The sequence below is a fragment of the Barbatula barbatula genome, assembly GCF_947034865.1.
Source record: "Barbatula barbatula genome assembly, chromosome: 2".
Lineage (NCBI taxonomy): Eukaryota > Metazoa > Chordata > Actinopteri > Cypriniformes > Nemacheilidae > Barbatula > Barbatula barbatula.
Window position 1 is genome coordinate 24,085,892 of NC_136767.1, and position 13,410 is coordinate 24,099,301.

At 37.3% G+C, this 13,410-nt stretch overlaps 2 protein-coding genes across 3 annotated transcripts; one reads left to right on the top strand and one right to left on the bottom strand.

Annotated features, from left to right (window-relative positions):
* The first annotated feature begins 539 nt into the window (after positions 1 to 539).
* On the top strand, positions 540 to 4,421 carry LOC306908332 (D-amino-acid oxidase-like). Its single transcript, XM_079481100.1, has 11 exons — positions 540 to 729; positions 1,207 to 1,402; positions 1,621 to 1,735; positions 2,098 to 2,174; positions 2,873 to 2,938; positions 3,142 to 3,196; positions 3,278 to 3,382; positions 3,461 to 3,543; positions 3,664 to 3,781; positions 3,895 to 3,993; positions 4,111 to 4,421. Exons 2-11 carry the CDS (start codon positions 1,209 to 1,211, stop codon positions 4,240 to 4,242), a joined length of 1,044 nt encoding a protein of 347 aa, XP_079337226.1. The 5' UTR covers positions 540 to 729; positions 1,207 to 1,208; the 3' UTR covers positions 4,243 to 4,421.
* svopa (SV2 related protein a) lies at positions 4,226 to 12,843 on the bottom strand. Of its 2 annotated transcripts, none has more exons than XM_079480985.1 (16): positions 12,593 to 12,843; positions 10,819 to 10,970; positions 10,346 to 10,431; positions 10,074 to 10,172; positions 9,902 to 9,973; positions 9,677 to 9,801; positions 9,523 to 9,586; positions 9,291 to 9,416; positions 9,059 to 9,187; positions 8,841 to 8,914; positions 8,637 to 8,713; positions 8,166 to 8,270; positions 7,930 to 8,041; positions 7,362 to 7,443; positions 6,491 to 6,580; positions 4,226 to 6,138 (listed from the first exon to the last, which is right to left on the bottom strand). In XM_079480985.1, exons 1-16 carry the CDS (start codon positions 12,625 to 12,627, stop codon positions 5,926 to 5,928), a joined length of 1,641 nt encoding a protein of 546 aa, XP_079337111.1. In that variant the 5' UTR covers positions 12,628 to 12,843; the 3' UTR covers positions 4,226 to 5,925. The 2 variants fall into 2 exon arrangements, with proteins under 2 accessions (XP_079337111.1, XP_079337110.1); XM_079480984.1 differs by having other exon boundaries at positions 10,819 to 11,012; positions 12,593 to 12,773.
* Between the last annotated feature and the right edge of the window lie 567 nt (positions 12,844 to 13,410).

The following is a 13,410-nucleotide window of genomic DNA, read 5'->3' on the forward strand; positions in this document are numbered from 1 at the left end:
CTACATTTAGAAGAGCTGAGATTTAATATCAACCTATAATAAGATATGGGAACAATTTAAATTGCATTTACAAGAAGACTGAGATGATGCCCGGAGTTTGTTTGTTTTTTCTTTATTCCTTTATTTTAACTCATTAAAATTGTGTCCGCTCAACAGGAAAGGTGAATATATTGTACTCTTGTTGCTTTTTGATGTAGTCTGTTAAGTGAGCTTTTTTTAAAACCTTTTAGTGGGAATGTAATTTAATGTGATAAAATTAAGATAAAATATATCAATATTTGTTAATCTTGTACAGTAGTTATAGTGTAATATTATAATTTGTTTGTACCATTAAGAGGCACTGTATATGTAAGTTTTATTTGTGTAACAAAAAAAGTAGCTAAAATTGTTTTCGTGTCTTTTTATTTTTAAAACGAGTATTCACCTTCTGGCCTTTTCATTGGGTAGAAATTATAAGTGGGCGGGGCTTCAAATATTGTGGATAGTGAGGTCGGTTGCACATCATCTGAAGGAGAACAACAGCGACTCCTACTGGATTTATGTCACGGGAAAAGTTACGTAAGGTGGGAAGAAGTTCACCTGTAAGTTTTGCGAAGGTTTCTTCGTCTTTAATCGACCTGTCATTGAGTTTAGGAAGCGGTGCGTGCGAGACTGAATAGAATTCAACATTTAAAAGGACAACGTTATTGTTCACCTGTTTTTGCTGTTTAGAGAAATAGCAAAAGAGCGGTAAGTAGCCTATGTTTCTTTGTTGTATTATTTTTATTTTGACATGCACCGCATTAACTATTAAATCGTATAAAACAGGCGAGCAATACGAATAACTAACACGCTCGTGCTCCTGTTACTGTTATTATTATATTCATATAGGGCTTTTATGGACACGAGATTTGAAATATGTCTAAGTAGTGCAGACATATGGGAGGCTCTATTCATTGGTGAAAACTAGTTTGCTTTAAAAGTGCAATTTCAGATCAGCCTGCAATAATATTTTTTAAACCTGTGTTTACACAATGAAATCTATATATTTTAAAGATCATTAAGGGTCCTTAATAAAAATGAACCATGCTACAGTAACCATGAGCTGTGGTCATACAAATAACAGCCAGTCTGCCAGAAACTATTACTTCACTTTTACTATGGCATTGTTCCTGGGTCATTTTCCTTTACAAACGGTGTATTGACAGTGATATACATGTTCTGCAGACATGAAGGTGTGTGTGATTGGAGCTGGGGTCATCGGCCTATCCACTGCTCAGAGCATCTACCAACACTTCCACGACAGGGTCACCCCTCTCACCATAGAGGTGTATGCAGATGTCTTCACTCCACTCACCACCAGCGACGGGGCAGCTGGACTCTGGCAGCCCTATCTCTACGACAAGGGGAATGTGCGAGAAACGTGAGAGTTTCATTCGTGTGCAATGTCCAAATCTCAGATTTTTTTCAGACGCAGTGCAGAGTTGTGGTGATAATGACAAAGAAAGAAACATTTTTGCTTTTATTTACATTTATTATTCACTGCAAAGGTTTTTGTCCAGTCAAGAGTGCTTTGTGTAAGTGTCTAATAAAGAACAGATAAAAGAGAAACAGATCAAATGTTTTTCTTTCATTTTCCAGTAAATGGAACAAAGAGACGTTCGACTATCTTCTAAGCTTTCTAAGCTCTCCAGAGTCAGTAAAAATGGGAATCTTTCTTGAGTCTGGCTACAACCTTTTCACCGAGCGTGTACCGGTGAGAACATTGTCATTTTCGTCCTTAAGATGCTTTATCTACAAAACGGTAACCAAAAGACTTTCACCAAAAGTTGACTTGCCATGTGCTATTGCTACTTATAGCACAATGCAGTTTATTGTACCGTTTAACTGAATAAAAGCAGAAGAGGTCAGACTGAAAACTATTTTTGGAGATTAACACTAGTTAAGAATATACGCTTACTGTTATACTGTTTGTTGCACTGACCATTCTACTGTAGACTGCTACAGTAATAGCTCTCTCTGGCACAAGTTAAAAGGCTATACAAAAGAATATACCACTTACTAGGAGATACTTGTGAAATTTAATTCACTTAAAATCCTTCTGTTCCCCTCAAACAGGAGCCCTCATTTAAAGACACAGTGCTGGGTTTTCGACAGCTGACTGAACGTGAACTACAATTGTTTCCTGGATACAGGTACTCACTGGCATATCTCATAAAGTCAATACTGAATCCGTAGTACAAAAGTACAGAAGGCCATATTTTGGTTGTAGTTACGGCTGCAGGGTTGTTGGGTTGGGAATGTTGGGTTGTGTTGTGAATAAAATCATTAAATGTTGTCTTTTTGTTAGAAAATATAGCCCCAACATGTAAACAGTAAAATGGACCAGTTATTGGTGCATTAATACAAATAGTAGTTTTTCAAACAGAAAAACATCCAACTGTGCCATTACAATATAGACAAACATTTATATGGCCCAAGCTTAACTTCCGGTAGACCTTCGTAAAGAATCAATAACTGCTGAGTTGTTTAATGAAATGTAATGCTATTAATATGCAATAACAAATATACATAAATATTAATATAAATTGTTATATTATAACCAAACACAGACCTGAAGTTAATTTTGGGATTCGGGTCAGGTGCTTGTGTCCAATGAAACCATCTTTAGATATACAATACAAAGTAACTTTGGATTTTAAAGCATAATCAAGTGAAATGTTGTTCTCCTGATCCTATCAAAACCATTTTGGTCTTTAAAAATGATTAACAAAACATTATAGTTGTTACAGTATTTGAGGTTTGAATGAAAATGGATCAGTAGAAATTGAAATTCAATTGGTATTCATGTGGTTGTCACCTTCGCCTTTACTTTTTCTTCAAACCCTTCCAGCTATGGGTGGTTTAATACTGCTCTTATGATCGAAGGAAAGACATACCTGCCCTGGCTTATGGACTGGTGAGAGATCACTGTTATCGGATCACTATAATGAACAATAAGAATAGGATTAAAATCTACAAACGTTTATTTTATTAATTACTTTTTTTACTTTGGTGTGGTAAAATAATTACAGTATCTACAATCTCTTCTGTGTTACTTATTTACAGTGTGGCTTTTTATGTCACCCAATGATTAACATCTCGTGTCTGTGTTTTCCACAGGTTAAGACAAAGAAACATCAAGTTTCATCAGAGGAAAGTTAATTCATTTAAAGAGGTTTGATGCATTTGGTTAAAGCTTTGCTGTTGCGCGTTTATGACTTTGTATACTTTTGAATTGTCCAAAAATTGCCTCCAGTTGGCAGACAGTGGTGCTGATGTCATCATCAACTGTTCTGGTGTTCGATCGGGTGAACTGCAGCCTGACCCTGATCTCAAGCCTGGCAGAGGTCAAATCATTAAGGTGGGGTTTAGTGGATGAGTCAAAGTCGGATTCGTTACAGAATCGTTTGATCTCATGTGCTGTGCTGTCTACTAACAGGTAGATGCTCCCTGGTTGAAGCACTGGGTCCTAACACATGATTTCTCAGCAGGTGTCTATAATTCGCCATACATCATACCTGGGTATGTTATCAGTTATTATATTCCTCCCTCCTTTTTTTCAATTTGTTTATTGTAAAATAGTATTGGTAACTGAGAACGTTATGGCTCTTCTATGACCTGATATCCTCTGTGTGTCTGCAGGAGCCGTTTAGTCACTGTGGGTGGAGTATTTCAAGTAGGAAACTGGAATCAGCAGAACAGTTCTGTTGATCATAAACAAATTTGGGAAGCAGCCTGCAAGTTTGAGCCCAGTCTACAGGTGCGAGCTTGATCGATCTGTTGTTTTCTTAAAAATATAATGAACTAAATATGATATTTCAAAGTTGCAAAATCAGAGGATGAAGCAAATTAAATCTCCTGTTTTCTTTCCAGCACGCACGGATAGTAGAAGACTGGACTGGTCTCAGGCCTTCACGGAGTAAAGTTAGACTTGAAAGAGAGACCATACAGTCCGGACCAAACTCATTTGAGGTGAGACACTGTGACCTCTACTCTTAAGTTCTGTTAATGGAAGATCATTACTGAGTTATACTGAATTGATCCTTAAAGACAGATCTATTCAGTTACCATATGACTTTTTTAACACAGGTCATCCATAACTACGGACACGGAGGTTTTGGACTGACCATCCATCGCGGATGTGCCGAAGAAGCTGTGCGACTCTTTGGAGGCATCTTGGAACAGAAAGGCTTGCTAGCACACTCTAAATCACGTCTTTAATAGATCTAGACATCAATAATATTTGTCATACTGAATACAGAAGAAAACAGATTTACTGAGTATTGGAATACATTTGATGTAGATGGATGTACAAGGATACCACGGACAATGAAAGATTATCATAATACAGCTGAAATGTCAAGTCTAAACGAATAAATAAAGACTTTTTTGCTTTCTTTTTGACGCATAATTTATTTGTTACGGTATCATACACATGTTCTGTACAGCCGGTGCAGTGTTAGTAAAATCTGTGCACATAGACACGAAATTGCAGCTCTAAATTGCAAAGGCAGGCGTACTTCACAACCTGACTTCTCAACACACGCCAACCCAAAGGACTGTTAAATAGGTAGGGATACAAATAACCAAATATACAATTGAGTGGAAAGGCAAAAAAAACCCTAAGATTTTACGTTGAGTTTATGTTTATGTTGCATGTTTAAATGCAAGCAATTGTTTTAGACATCTGCTTTAAGGAGGCTCAAGTACTGGAATAGACCAATGCAAATTCTGTTATTATTTACTCTTGACCTTCCAAATCTGTTTTTGTCTTCCATTGAACACACAAAGGTGAATGCTGTCTTCTATATAATCTGTACATTCAAATTTTAAATTCTGCACGGACCTTTGATGTGCATGCTTAGGGAACAATGCTTTCCAATGCCATGTGGTATGAAATGAAGATGTTGATGTCCACTAGATGTCACTGGAGTCAGCTACTATCAGTAACTGACACCATATCATCATTGTGTCGGTAGAGGCAGAAATAAACTATGAATGGCTAGCTGTTATCTAGCCTCTATAATGCTTTGATAAATGTTTCTTCAACAAAAGCAATACAACTGGTGCATTGTGTGCTGGTTTTGATTGCAGCATCCAGCCTTTGCGCTATTAATCAAAAGTTGTCATGCACTCCCAAAGGAATGTTGGGAGTGAAGTGGAAGGCCCTCTTTGAACATAGTGGACATATAAAATAATACACACACATCTATAATTTCTACTCACTGTCATTCTGACCCACAAACAAACACACTTTTTTGTGCTCTTTATCTGGGAGAAGATCAAATCTGTCACTTTTCCTCTCAAATGGATCGTTCACCCAAAATGAACACTTTTTCATCATTTACTTGACCTCATGTCATTCCAAACCTGTATGACTCTTTTTCTTCTGCAGAACACAAAAGATGTTTTGAAGGATGCTGGTCACCAAGCAACATCGAACCCCACTGACTTCCGTTGTATGGACATAAAACCATAAAATATGTTTCTCAAAATATCTTCTTTTGTGTTCCACAAAGGAAAGAGTAATATAAGTCATAAGTTTTGCATGACATGAGGGTGGTTGAATTGAGTTAACTATCCATTTAAATACACATAAATATTCTTAGAACCATATGTGTGTTTAAAATGGTGTAGTATCAGATCCAGGATTCAGCCTATTTTCTGCTGTACTTCCATGAATATACTGTATATTCTCCTCCATTTCTCTGGCCGAGGAGAATTCATCAAAGGAAACTTCTTGCCTTTGATAAAGGAACTTAAAAAATCAATGCAGAGCAACTCTTAAAACCACTGAATCATGTAGGTATGTTTAGACATACATTGTTTTTGCAAAGTACATTCCCTCCCTACAGCATAACTAAGACCAATAGCTTTTAAAAAACCTGTCTCATCTGTGTCCCATTAGTCCTGTGATTCAGAGCTGGAATGTGGAATCCCACCAGGGCTGTGATCTGATGCCCGTCCCATCATCTCCTGACCCCATTCTCTGTGACTGGACTCCTGCAGGCCCCGGCCGGTGGTCTCGATGGGAAGGGCACAGGACGCAACAGCAGCCAACAAACAGCAGCAACAGTAGACGGACAGAGTCAAGTACACTGATGATTCCAGCATCACCTGGAGAAAAGGTGTAAAATTCCTGTGTCAATTCCATTGTTGCTTTTTCTAGAAGTATTTTTTTGTTATTATAATTAATTATATATGAAGAGTTTATTTGCAAAAAACAGATAACTCAATTTGATGGAGTTATAGTTGATTGACATTCATTTGAATGCACAAAAAATACATGATTTTTGAATAAGTTATCTGTTTTTGCAAATGAACGTTTGTATTTTTGTTATATTTTTTAATATATTTTTGGCATGTATTTGGCCACATTCATTATTTATGCCTAAAAAAATCAGTCAAAGAAAATATTTCATGTTCTACTTGTGCATTTGTTTTTAAACCGTGTTATATGTTTTCAAACCTGTGCAACGAATGGAGTGATGAGAGCTCCGACCCGAGCCATTCCACTGCTGGTACCCAAACCCAGTGCCCTTGTCGCCGTGGGATACACCTGAAGAAAAGCACCAAAAGAGACAGATACTGAGTAACTTTGGTCATAATCATCTCATTTAACAATGTTTATCCTTATCACACTGCAGAGATGTACTTTAAACTATTATGTAACCTGGGTGGTAAGCAAATGACATGACCTACTAAAGATCTATTATTGTACTATATGCATCATAATTCCACTCACCATGGGGTGGTTTATGAGACTTTAAAGGTCAATTAAATAACACAGACAACGTTTTGTGTACTGTAAGGTGAACTGTTCAAACCATGCACAGTAAAATAGCTGTCAACCTGCAGACGCTGGATAATATTCAACTTTATTACCTTTCATCTGCAGATGAACTAAATTCAGGGTTTATAAAGAAACAAGAACATGACAGTGCCATGTGTTATTGCAGTTGAGTTGCTGAAATGGCTGCCAGGTGGTGGAAATGAGCCAAGAACTAGATCGTTCCCAAGGTCAAACTCCCTCTCCACCACAGCTGTAGCCTTGAGCTTAACAACACTACCTGACAGTCTACAAGTAGATACTCCTTATAATTTATCAGCCAAGAATGACACTTTTGGTTTTGACTTGAATTAATGTGCCTATTTTTCCATTACGCACTGTTTCACAATGACCAAAGACGGATTGCTTTTCCCTTGAGCACTCATTGCTCAGAAAATTGCTTCTTACTTTAATAGAATTGTTCCTGGCTGCCACTGAACCCATCTGTTATCTCACAGTGCTCGCAGCACTACATGAAAGACTTGAAAATGTTTTAACAAAAACTTCTCACCTCTGGTGTGTACACATACGCAGCTTGGAAACCCCCAGCAATAAAGGCTCTTGCAATGAATATCAAAACTGTCATAGCAGTTCTGTAATATAAGCAAAACAGTTAAGCCATATGGCATAAAGTCTCATTAAAAATATTACAAAAAGGTTTCATTAAGTTTCAAAAGTTATAGTATGACCCTAAAGTGATAGTTCACCCAAAAATAAATGTTCTGTCATCATTTACACCCTCTTGATATTTCAAACCTGTATGACTTTCTTTCTTCCTCAGACACAAAAGAAGATATTTTGAAGAAAATTGGTAACCGAAAAGCACTGGCCCCCATTCACTTCTGTTGTATGGAAACAAAAACGATGCAAGCGAATGGAGACCAGTTAACAACATTCTTCAAAATATCTTCTTTTGTGTTCTGCAGAGGAAAGAAAGTCATAAAGATTTGAAATGACAAGAGAGTGAGTAAATGATGACAGAAAATTAATTTTTGGGTGAACTATCACTTTAATGATTGAATGAATTTTTTCCGCCTATAGTTTTAACATTTAAACATTTTAAGAATTTGCTTTCTCACCTTCCCACACATCCATAGAGGGGCACAATGCAGAGGGAAAAGACGAAGAAACACAGTGCCATAGTCTTCCTCCTTCCCAACCGATCGATCGCCCACAGGGTCACCAGCAGACCTGCAAAGCATCAGTCAATACTGGATGTTAGACCTATCCCAATTTGAAACACTTATATCCTGTTCTCTCTGTCTTTAATGTACTGAATTTAAAATGATTTGCTTGATGCAATTCAAGCGTGTACCTGGAAACTCAGAGAGTGTGGTCCACAGAAGATCTTTGTAATCATCTGAATTCAGATACTTGCACTCCAAACTGCAACTTGGATCTGTTTTACTGCCTTTCGCCTCTAGGGAGAGAAACAGGACAATATGTCAAAAATAAAATAGGTCCCAATCATCATTAACACAGACTCATTCTGCAGTAAGAATAAAGTAGAAAGTATGCATTTTTTTAATACATAAAATGGCTCAATGGTTTGACTGAATTTGATAAAAGTTCAGTATACTACACAGTACACTCCACACATATTCTACAGCTCATATTATAAATATATAATTCCCAGTGTAAACCAAAAGCAGTGTCACATTTTTTTGTTTCTTCATCTTATATCATTATTTAATATGAATTATAAACAGTTTATAATTAAATTTAATGATTTTTTAAATAGAAGGCATACTATAGAATTTTTAAATACATAGTAGCTTCCACTCACTACCACACGCCCCTCCCTCCTGGAAAAGCTCAGTGGTCAGCAAAACCACTCCATAATAAGAGAACGCATTGGAGAACCTGCAACAGAACATATGACAGTGACGCAAAAATAAATGTAGTACCACAAACAGAAAAGGAAAGTAGTAAATCTCGCCATTTAAGACTGGAAAACAAAACATTATAAGAATGTAGACATCCCTCATACCATATGAACCATAGCAGAATAGTGGTCCAGCGGAAATGTGGAGAGAAAAGATCCTGAATCTTCCCCCTGTCCTCCTATCAAAGAAACCAATAACACCCCAAAACAAGACAAATGATAAGATATCACAAAATTTGTGAAATGAGGGGTGGTTAAGGGGCTTACCATTTTGTTACAAGATTAACAATAACTGGTGTAGATGTTAGAAGCCAGTACTTTACCTGTCTGGCCACAATGAGTTTTCCCAGTGGCATGGGAACCTTGTTTTCTGCAGCAATGCGTTTAAGTGTGCTCAAAGCCTTCTCCTGATTCCCTGTCAGGACGTCGTAACGTGCACTTTCTGGCAGCCACTGTTTTACAAGACATTTTGTTTACACAGTGGTTCCTCAATATATTATTCACATACATACGCCCATAGAGAAATTAATTAAGCAACTGAGAATTCATACTTACAAAGCAAAACATTGCAAAAATAAAAAGGGGAATTGTGGAGAGGGCCAGCAGCCAGCGCCAGCCCAATGTTGGCATCACCAAAATGGCAAGCAGCACTTCAAATACTGTTCCCAGAGCCCAGAATATCTACAAAAGAGAATAAAAAAACAAACTATGCACAAACAATTCATAACTGATACAGGGTAATGGGGGTGTAGATGCTGTATAAAATAGAAAAGTGAGATTTTGTTACCTCTATCAACAAAATGCAAGTGGCTCTGGACCGCATGGGGAGAAACTCAGCATACAGTGTCACTCTTAGTGAATAAGCCAAAGGTTTTTGTACGTTTTTGAGTATTCAATGATTTTGCATGAATTTCTTTCAATTAATTGTTTGTCACACTTACGATTGTGGAGCGCCTCCAATACCGAAGCCCACCAGAGCTCTGAGGAACAAAATCCATCCGTATATAGGCGCGAATGCACTGAGGAGGCCGTAAAACAGGGTCCAGAATACACTCATCTTCAAACCCTACCGTACGCACACAAATCCATTATTTTCTAGTGGTTCAAACTGGTATTATAAATAACTTTTCTGCAGTTATACAGTTATATGTGATATTGAACTATACCGTTTTTCTGCCATATTTATCAGATATGTTTCCCCATAATGAAGAGCTGATCATCATTCCAATAAATACTGCCTGTTTTGGAAAGACACAGAAAACAATAGAAATACAGAAACAGCACTCAGTTTTCTCAAACAGTCCAAGTTGGAATCATTATTGAGTAAAGTTGAAGTACCGAGGTTAGCAGAGCCACTTCCCAGGTGGTTAGTGCCCACTCACAGTGCAGCTGAGGGCCTAGTATACTGAGGATCATCATCTCCATGGCATCTGCCATCTGCACACAATCAGCGCCACATTGTAGAAACAAATATAGCAATATCAAAATAACCTGACCAAACAGAATACCAATGGCACAGATATCTAAAAGATGAGCTGAAAGTTCTAAAACTATACAGGATACAAATCAGAATGTGTTGTGAGGGTACAACAGTTATTCATTGTTTTTACCCATGAAAGTCCGGTAAGGATGGACAGCTTCATCTGAAATGTCCCGAAGCCAATGGCTTCCACTGCATCCTCAACCATAAAGGTATCTGTTGAGAAACAGTCAAATAAACAGAGTAGTAAAATGTTGAATTTATTCAGATGTTTACGTTTTAAATCACAGCTGTAATAAAAAGGAATTAGTAGTGGGTAAAAACAGAGTAAAGTTGGTGATCAATAATGAAATTTGTGTGAAATGTGTTTCTTGTTTAAATTAAATACAAAGGTAATTTAATCAACATAATAATTGTTAATCATTATTGAAAGTGTATATTAAAACATGGTTAATATTAGTTATATAAATGTTTTACTTACTAACAGTATAAAACCTTATGATCTATGTAAACTTTCCAAAAAGTATCTTTGTGTGTTCGTTAAAAGAAATTAAATATTTCATACAATCGTGATAAATATCACAAATGGGAATCCAATCATACCATCGGTGGGATTAGCGAACTCCCGGGGAACTGGAGCACCATCAGCTAGGGAAACTGACTCCATGTCCGTCCGCCCTCCCTCCACCTCATCCCTGCCACTGCACTCCTCCTCTGAACGAGTGCTTTCACCTGTACGCCGAAATTTCACCACTCTGCCAGAGCCAAACAGATATTGAGCTGATCCATCAGATACTCTAAATAAAACATTTGTGGAGTGCAAACAAGAATTATTTGGATAACTTGGTATTTTTATACAATACCATTAATATCAGTCACCATCATCAGAACACATATAACTGTACAGAAAATGTATCTGTACATGGAATACAACTGTGCGCTCGACTGAATGATGCACGTAATAAGAAACTGTTGCCAAGGTGATGAGAGTTTCCTATCCGTGCAGACCCTGTTCTGTGTTCTGGAAAGAAAACACCAGTGAGAGCGAAACAGAATTGTCTGCAGATTAGATGCAACGTGCAAACAGACAGTGGAGTAATTTTTGAAAGTGTTTCATGGGGTGACTGAACGACATATTTTTCTTAATGTATAAAAAACACATTTTAACGACAATGATAGCATATCACTGAACATCTTCACAGATATGAAGACAGATTGGATCGAGGAGGAGTAAATAAGGGGAGCACGTAGATATCACATGGTTTAATTACTGTAATTGTCACGCTCACACAGCATCATTATGGGCGATGATGCCTTCGTGTGACCGCCTCCGGCACAGAAGAGACAAAATGACCTAAATGAGACAATATACAAACCCAAATACTCAGAGATAATGATAAAAATTGACAAACTGCTATGATGAGTTGCAAGAAACCCCTTAAGTAAAAAAGACTTTTTGACAATACTGCTACAAATAGAATTGTGACCTAGCTGATACGTCCACTATGTTACAGTAAATGAGAACTGCCATCATGATTTCTGCATGCGGTTAGATGGAAACTGTACAAATGCCAAAAATCAGCAGTACAGAAATAACATAAGCAGGCCTTTTATTCAAAATGGGAAAGAGTGGAAAGAGCTTTAGCATAGTCATATACAAGCCACAATACATGTAGAGTTTGACACTGACAACACCAAAGTCGTGGTCTGAATCCCTAGCATCATATAGTTGAAAAAAATGTATAGGACTGCATGACTGCTTTGCATAAACGCATGTTTTAATCAAAATAACTTAATGTCTAGCACACAAGAAGTCACCCTGGTTCAAACATGAATGACTAAATCCAGGGTTAGAAATATGAAACAAGGGTTTTGTGGTTGAACAAACCACACAAAAGCAATTTGCTGTGGGCTAATTCAATTGAGTGATGTGGTGTTGCGTAACATTACATGAATGGAGGATATTCAAAGTCATCTTGGCAGGAATTGTGAACTATGAGCAGAATTAATGTCTGCGCCTCCACAAAAACACATACACAAATAAACACCGCTGTGTTATTCAATAGATGGCGTCATCTACAATGCAGTGAATTGCTGTTTAGTTCAACATTACCGTTTTAACAGAACTAAGCTGTTAGTTTAATCTACCTGAGCTGTTTACCAAACACAGCACCTATACCAATCCATAAAGCCTGAACGCGCGTATTCTCGTTTTACCCCAAACAAATCCCTAATGAAAGCATATACATTAAAAATAGAGAGAGAACATTTTAACCCCACACGGTTCTGACGATCTTTAGAAATCTGCGATAAAGCAAAGGCAGACAGTTGTTTGCACAAAGGCTCGGTTAAAATAAAAATATACATGCACACTCACGGGAGCTGTCTTAACTGAAACAAATCATCGTCCATTATCGCTCTGTTCGTCGTGCTCCCCGTGTCTTTGTTTCATTGCCGTTACATTGCTGTCGGATCGGGCGCAGATTTCAGCACCACGGGCGTGAGGACAGCGGAGAGCTCAGACGGGGCGGTGTTGTGATGCCATGATTTCTGCTTCTGTCTGGTCGGTGACGGCGTTGGTCGGTCGTGCTGGATCACTGCAAGAACGCCTGTGTAATACTAAAACACTGGGAGGGAACTATATGATAGATACAGGTGATTTGTGAGATGTTATACCAAAGGAATGTTTTATTTTTTGTCTCATTTATAATTCATTTATTTTATTTATAGGTTTTAGAGTAGCCTATAATGGAAATAAAAATGTCAGACATATGATTCAAAGTGATGCAGAGTAGCTTATAAGATAAGTTAAGATTGCTCTGTACACAGTCAGTCATTTTACCCAATTGCAGTTTGTTGATATTTCAGCAAAGCTGGAGCTGGCTATGATCAAATTTAATACAAATTTGCAGCTAGTGTGAAGTTAAATTGGACTATCGGATTTGTTTTCAACATATTGGCTTATAATATATTAGCATCATATTTTTATCCTACAAAAATAATGAATTGAAAACTGAAAATACTGTCGATTTACCAATATTGAGTACTGCATGTTGATTTAAGCCTATAAATTCACTTTCGGTCAGAAACTTTTACACATTGCACACTTCTATGATCTACCAAAAGCAAACACACAAAAAAAGATATGTTTTAGATCTTATATGCTTAGATTTTCGATTTCCAACCAAGGATTTC

Coding starts and splice junctions, on each gene's coding strand:
- LOC306908332 (XM_079481100.1), top strand. CDS start 1,209: ATGAAGGTGTGTGTGATTGGAGCTGGGGTCATCGGCCTATCCACTGCT. Junction 3,544..3,663: donor TCGCCATACATCATACCTGG/GTATGTTATCAG, acceptor GTGTGTCTGCAG/GAGCCGTTTAGTCACTGTGG. Junction 3,994..4,110: donor CCGGACCAAACTCATTTGAG/GTGAGACACTGT, acceptor TTTTTAACACAG/GTCATCCATAACTACGGACA.
- svopa (XM_079480984.1), bottom strand. CDS start 12,627: ATGGACGATGATTTGTTTCAGTTAAGACAGCTCCC. Junction 8,714..8,840: donor ATTCTGCTATGGTTCATATG/GTATGAGGGATG, acceptor GTTCTGTTGCAG/GTTCTCCAATGCGTTCTCTT. Junction 7,444..7,929: donor CTCTATGGATGTGTGGGAAG/GTGAGAAAGCAA, acceptor CTTATATTACAG/AACTGCTATGACAGTTTTGA.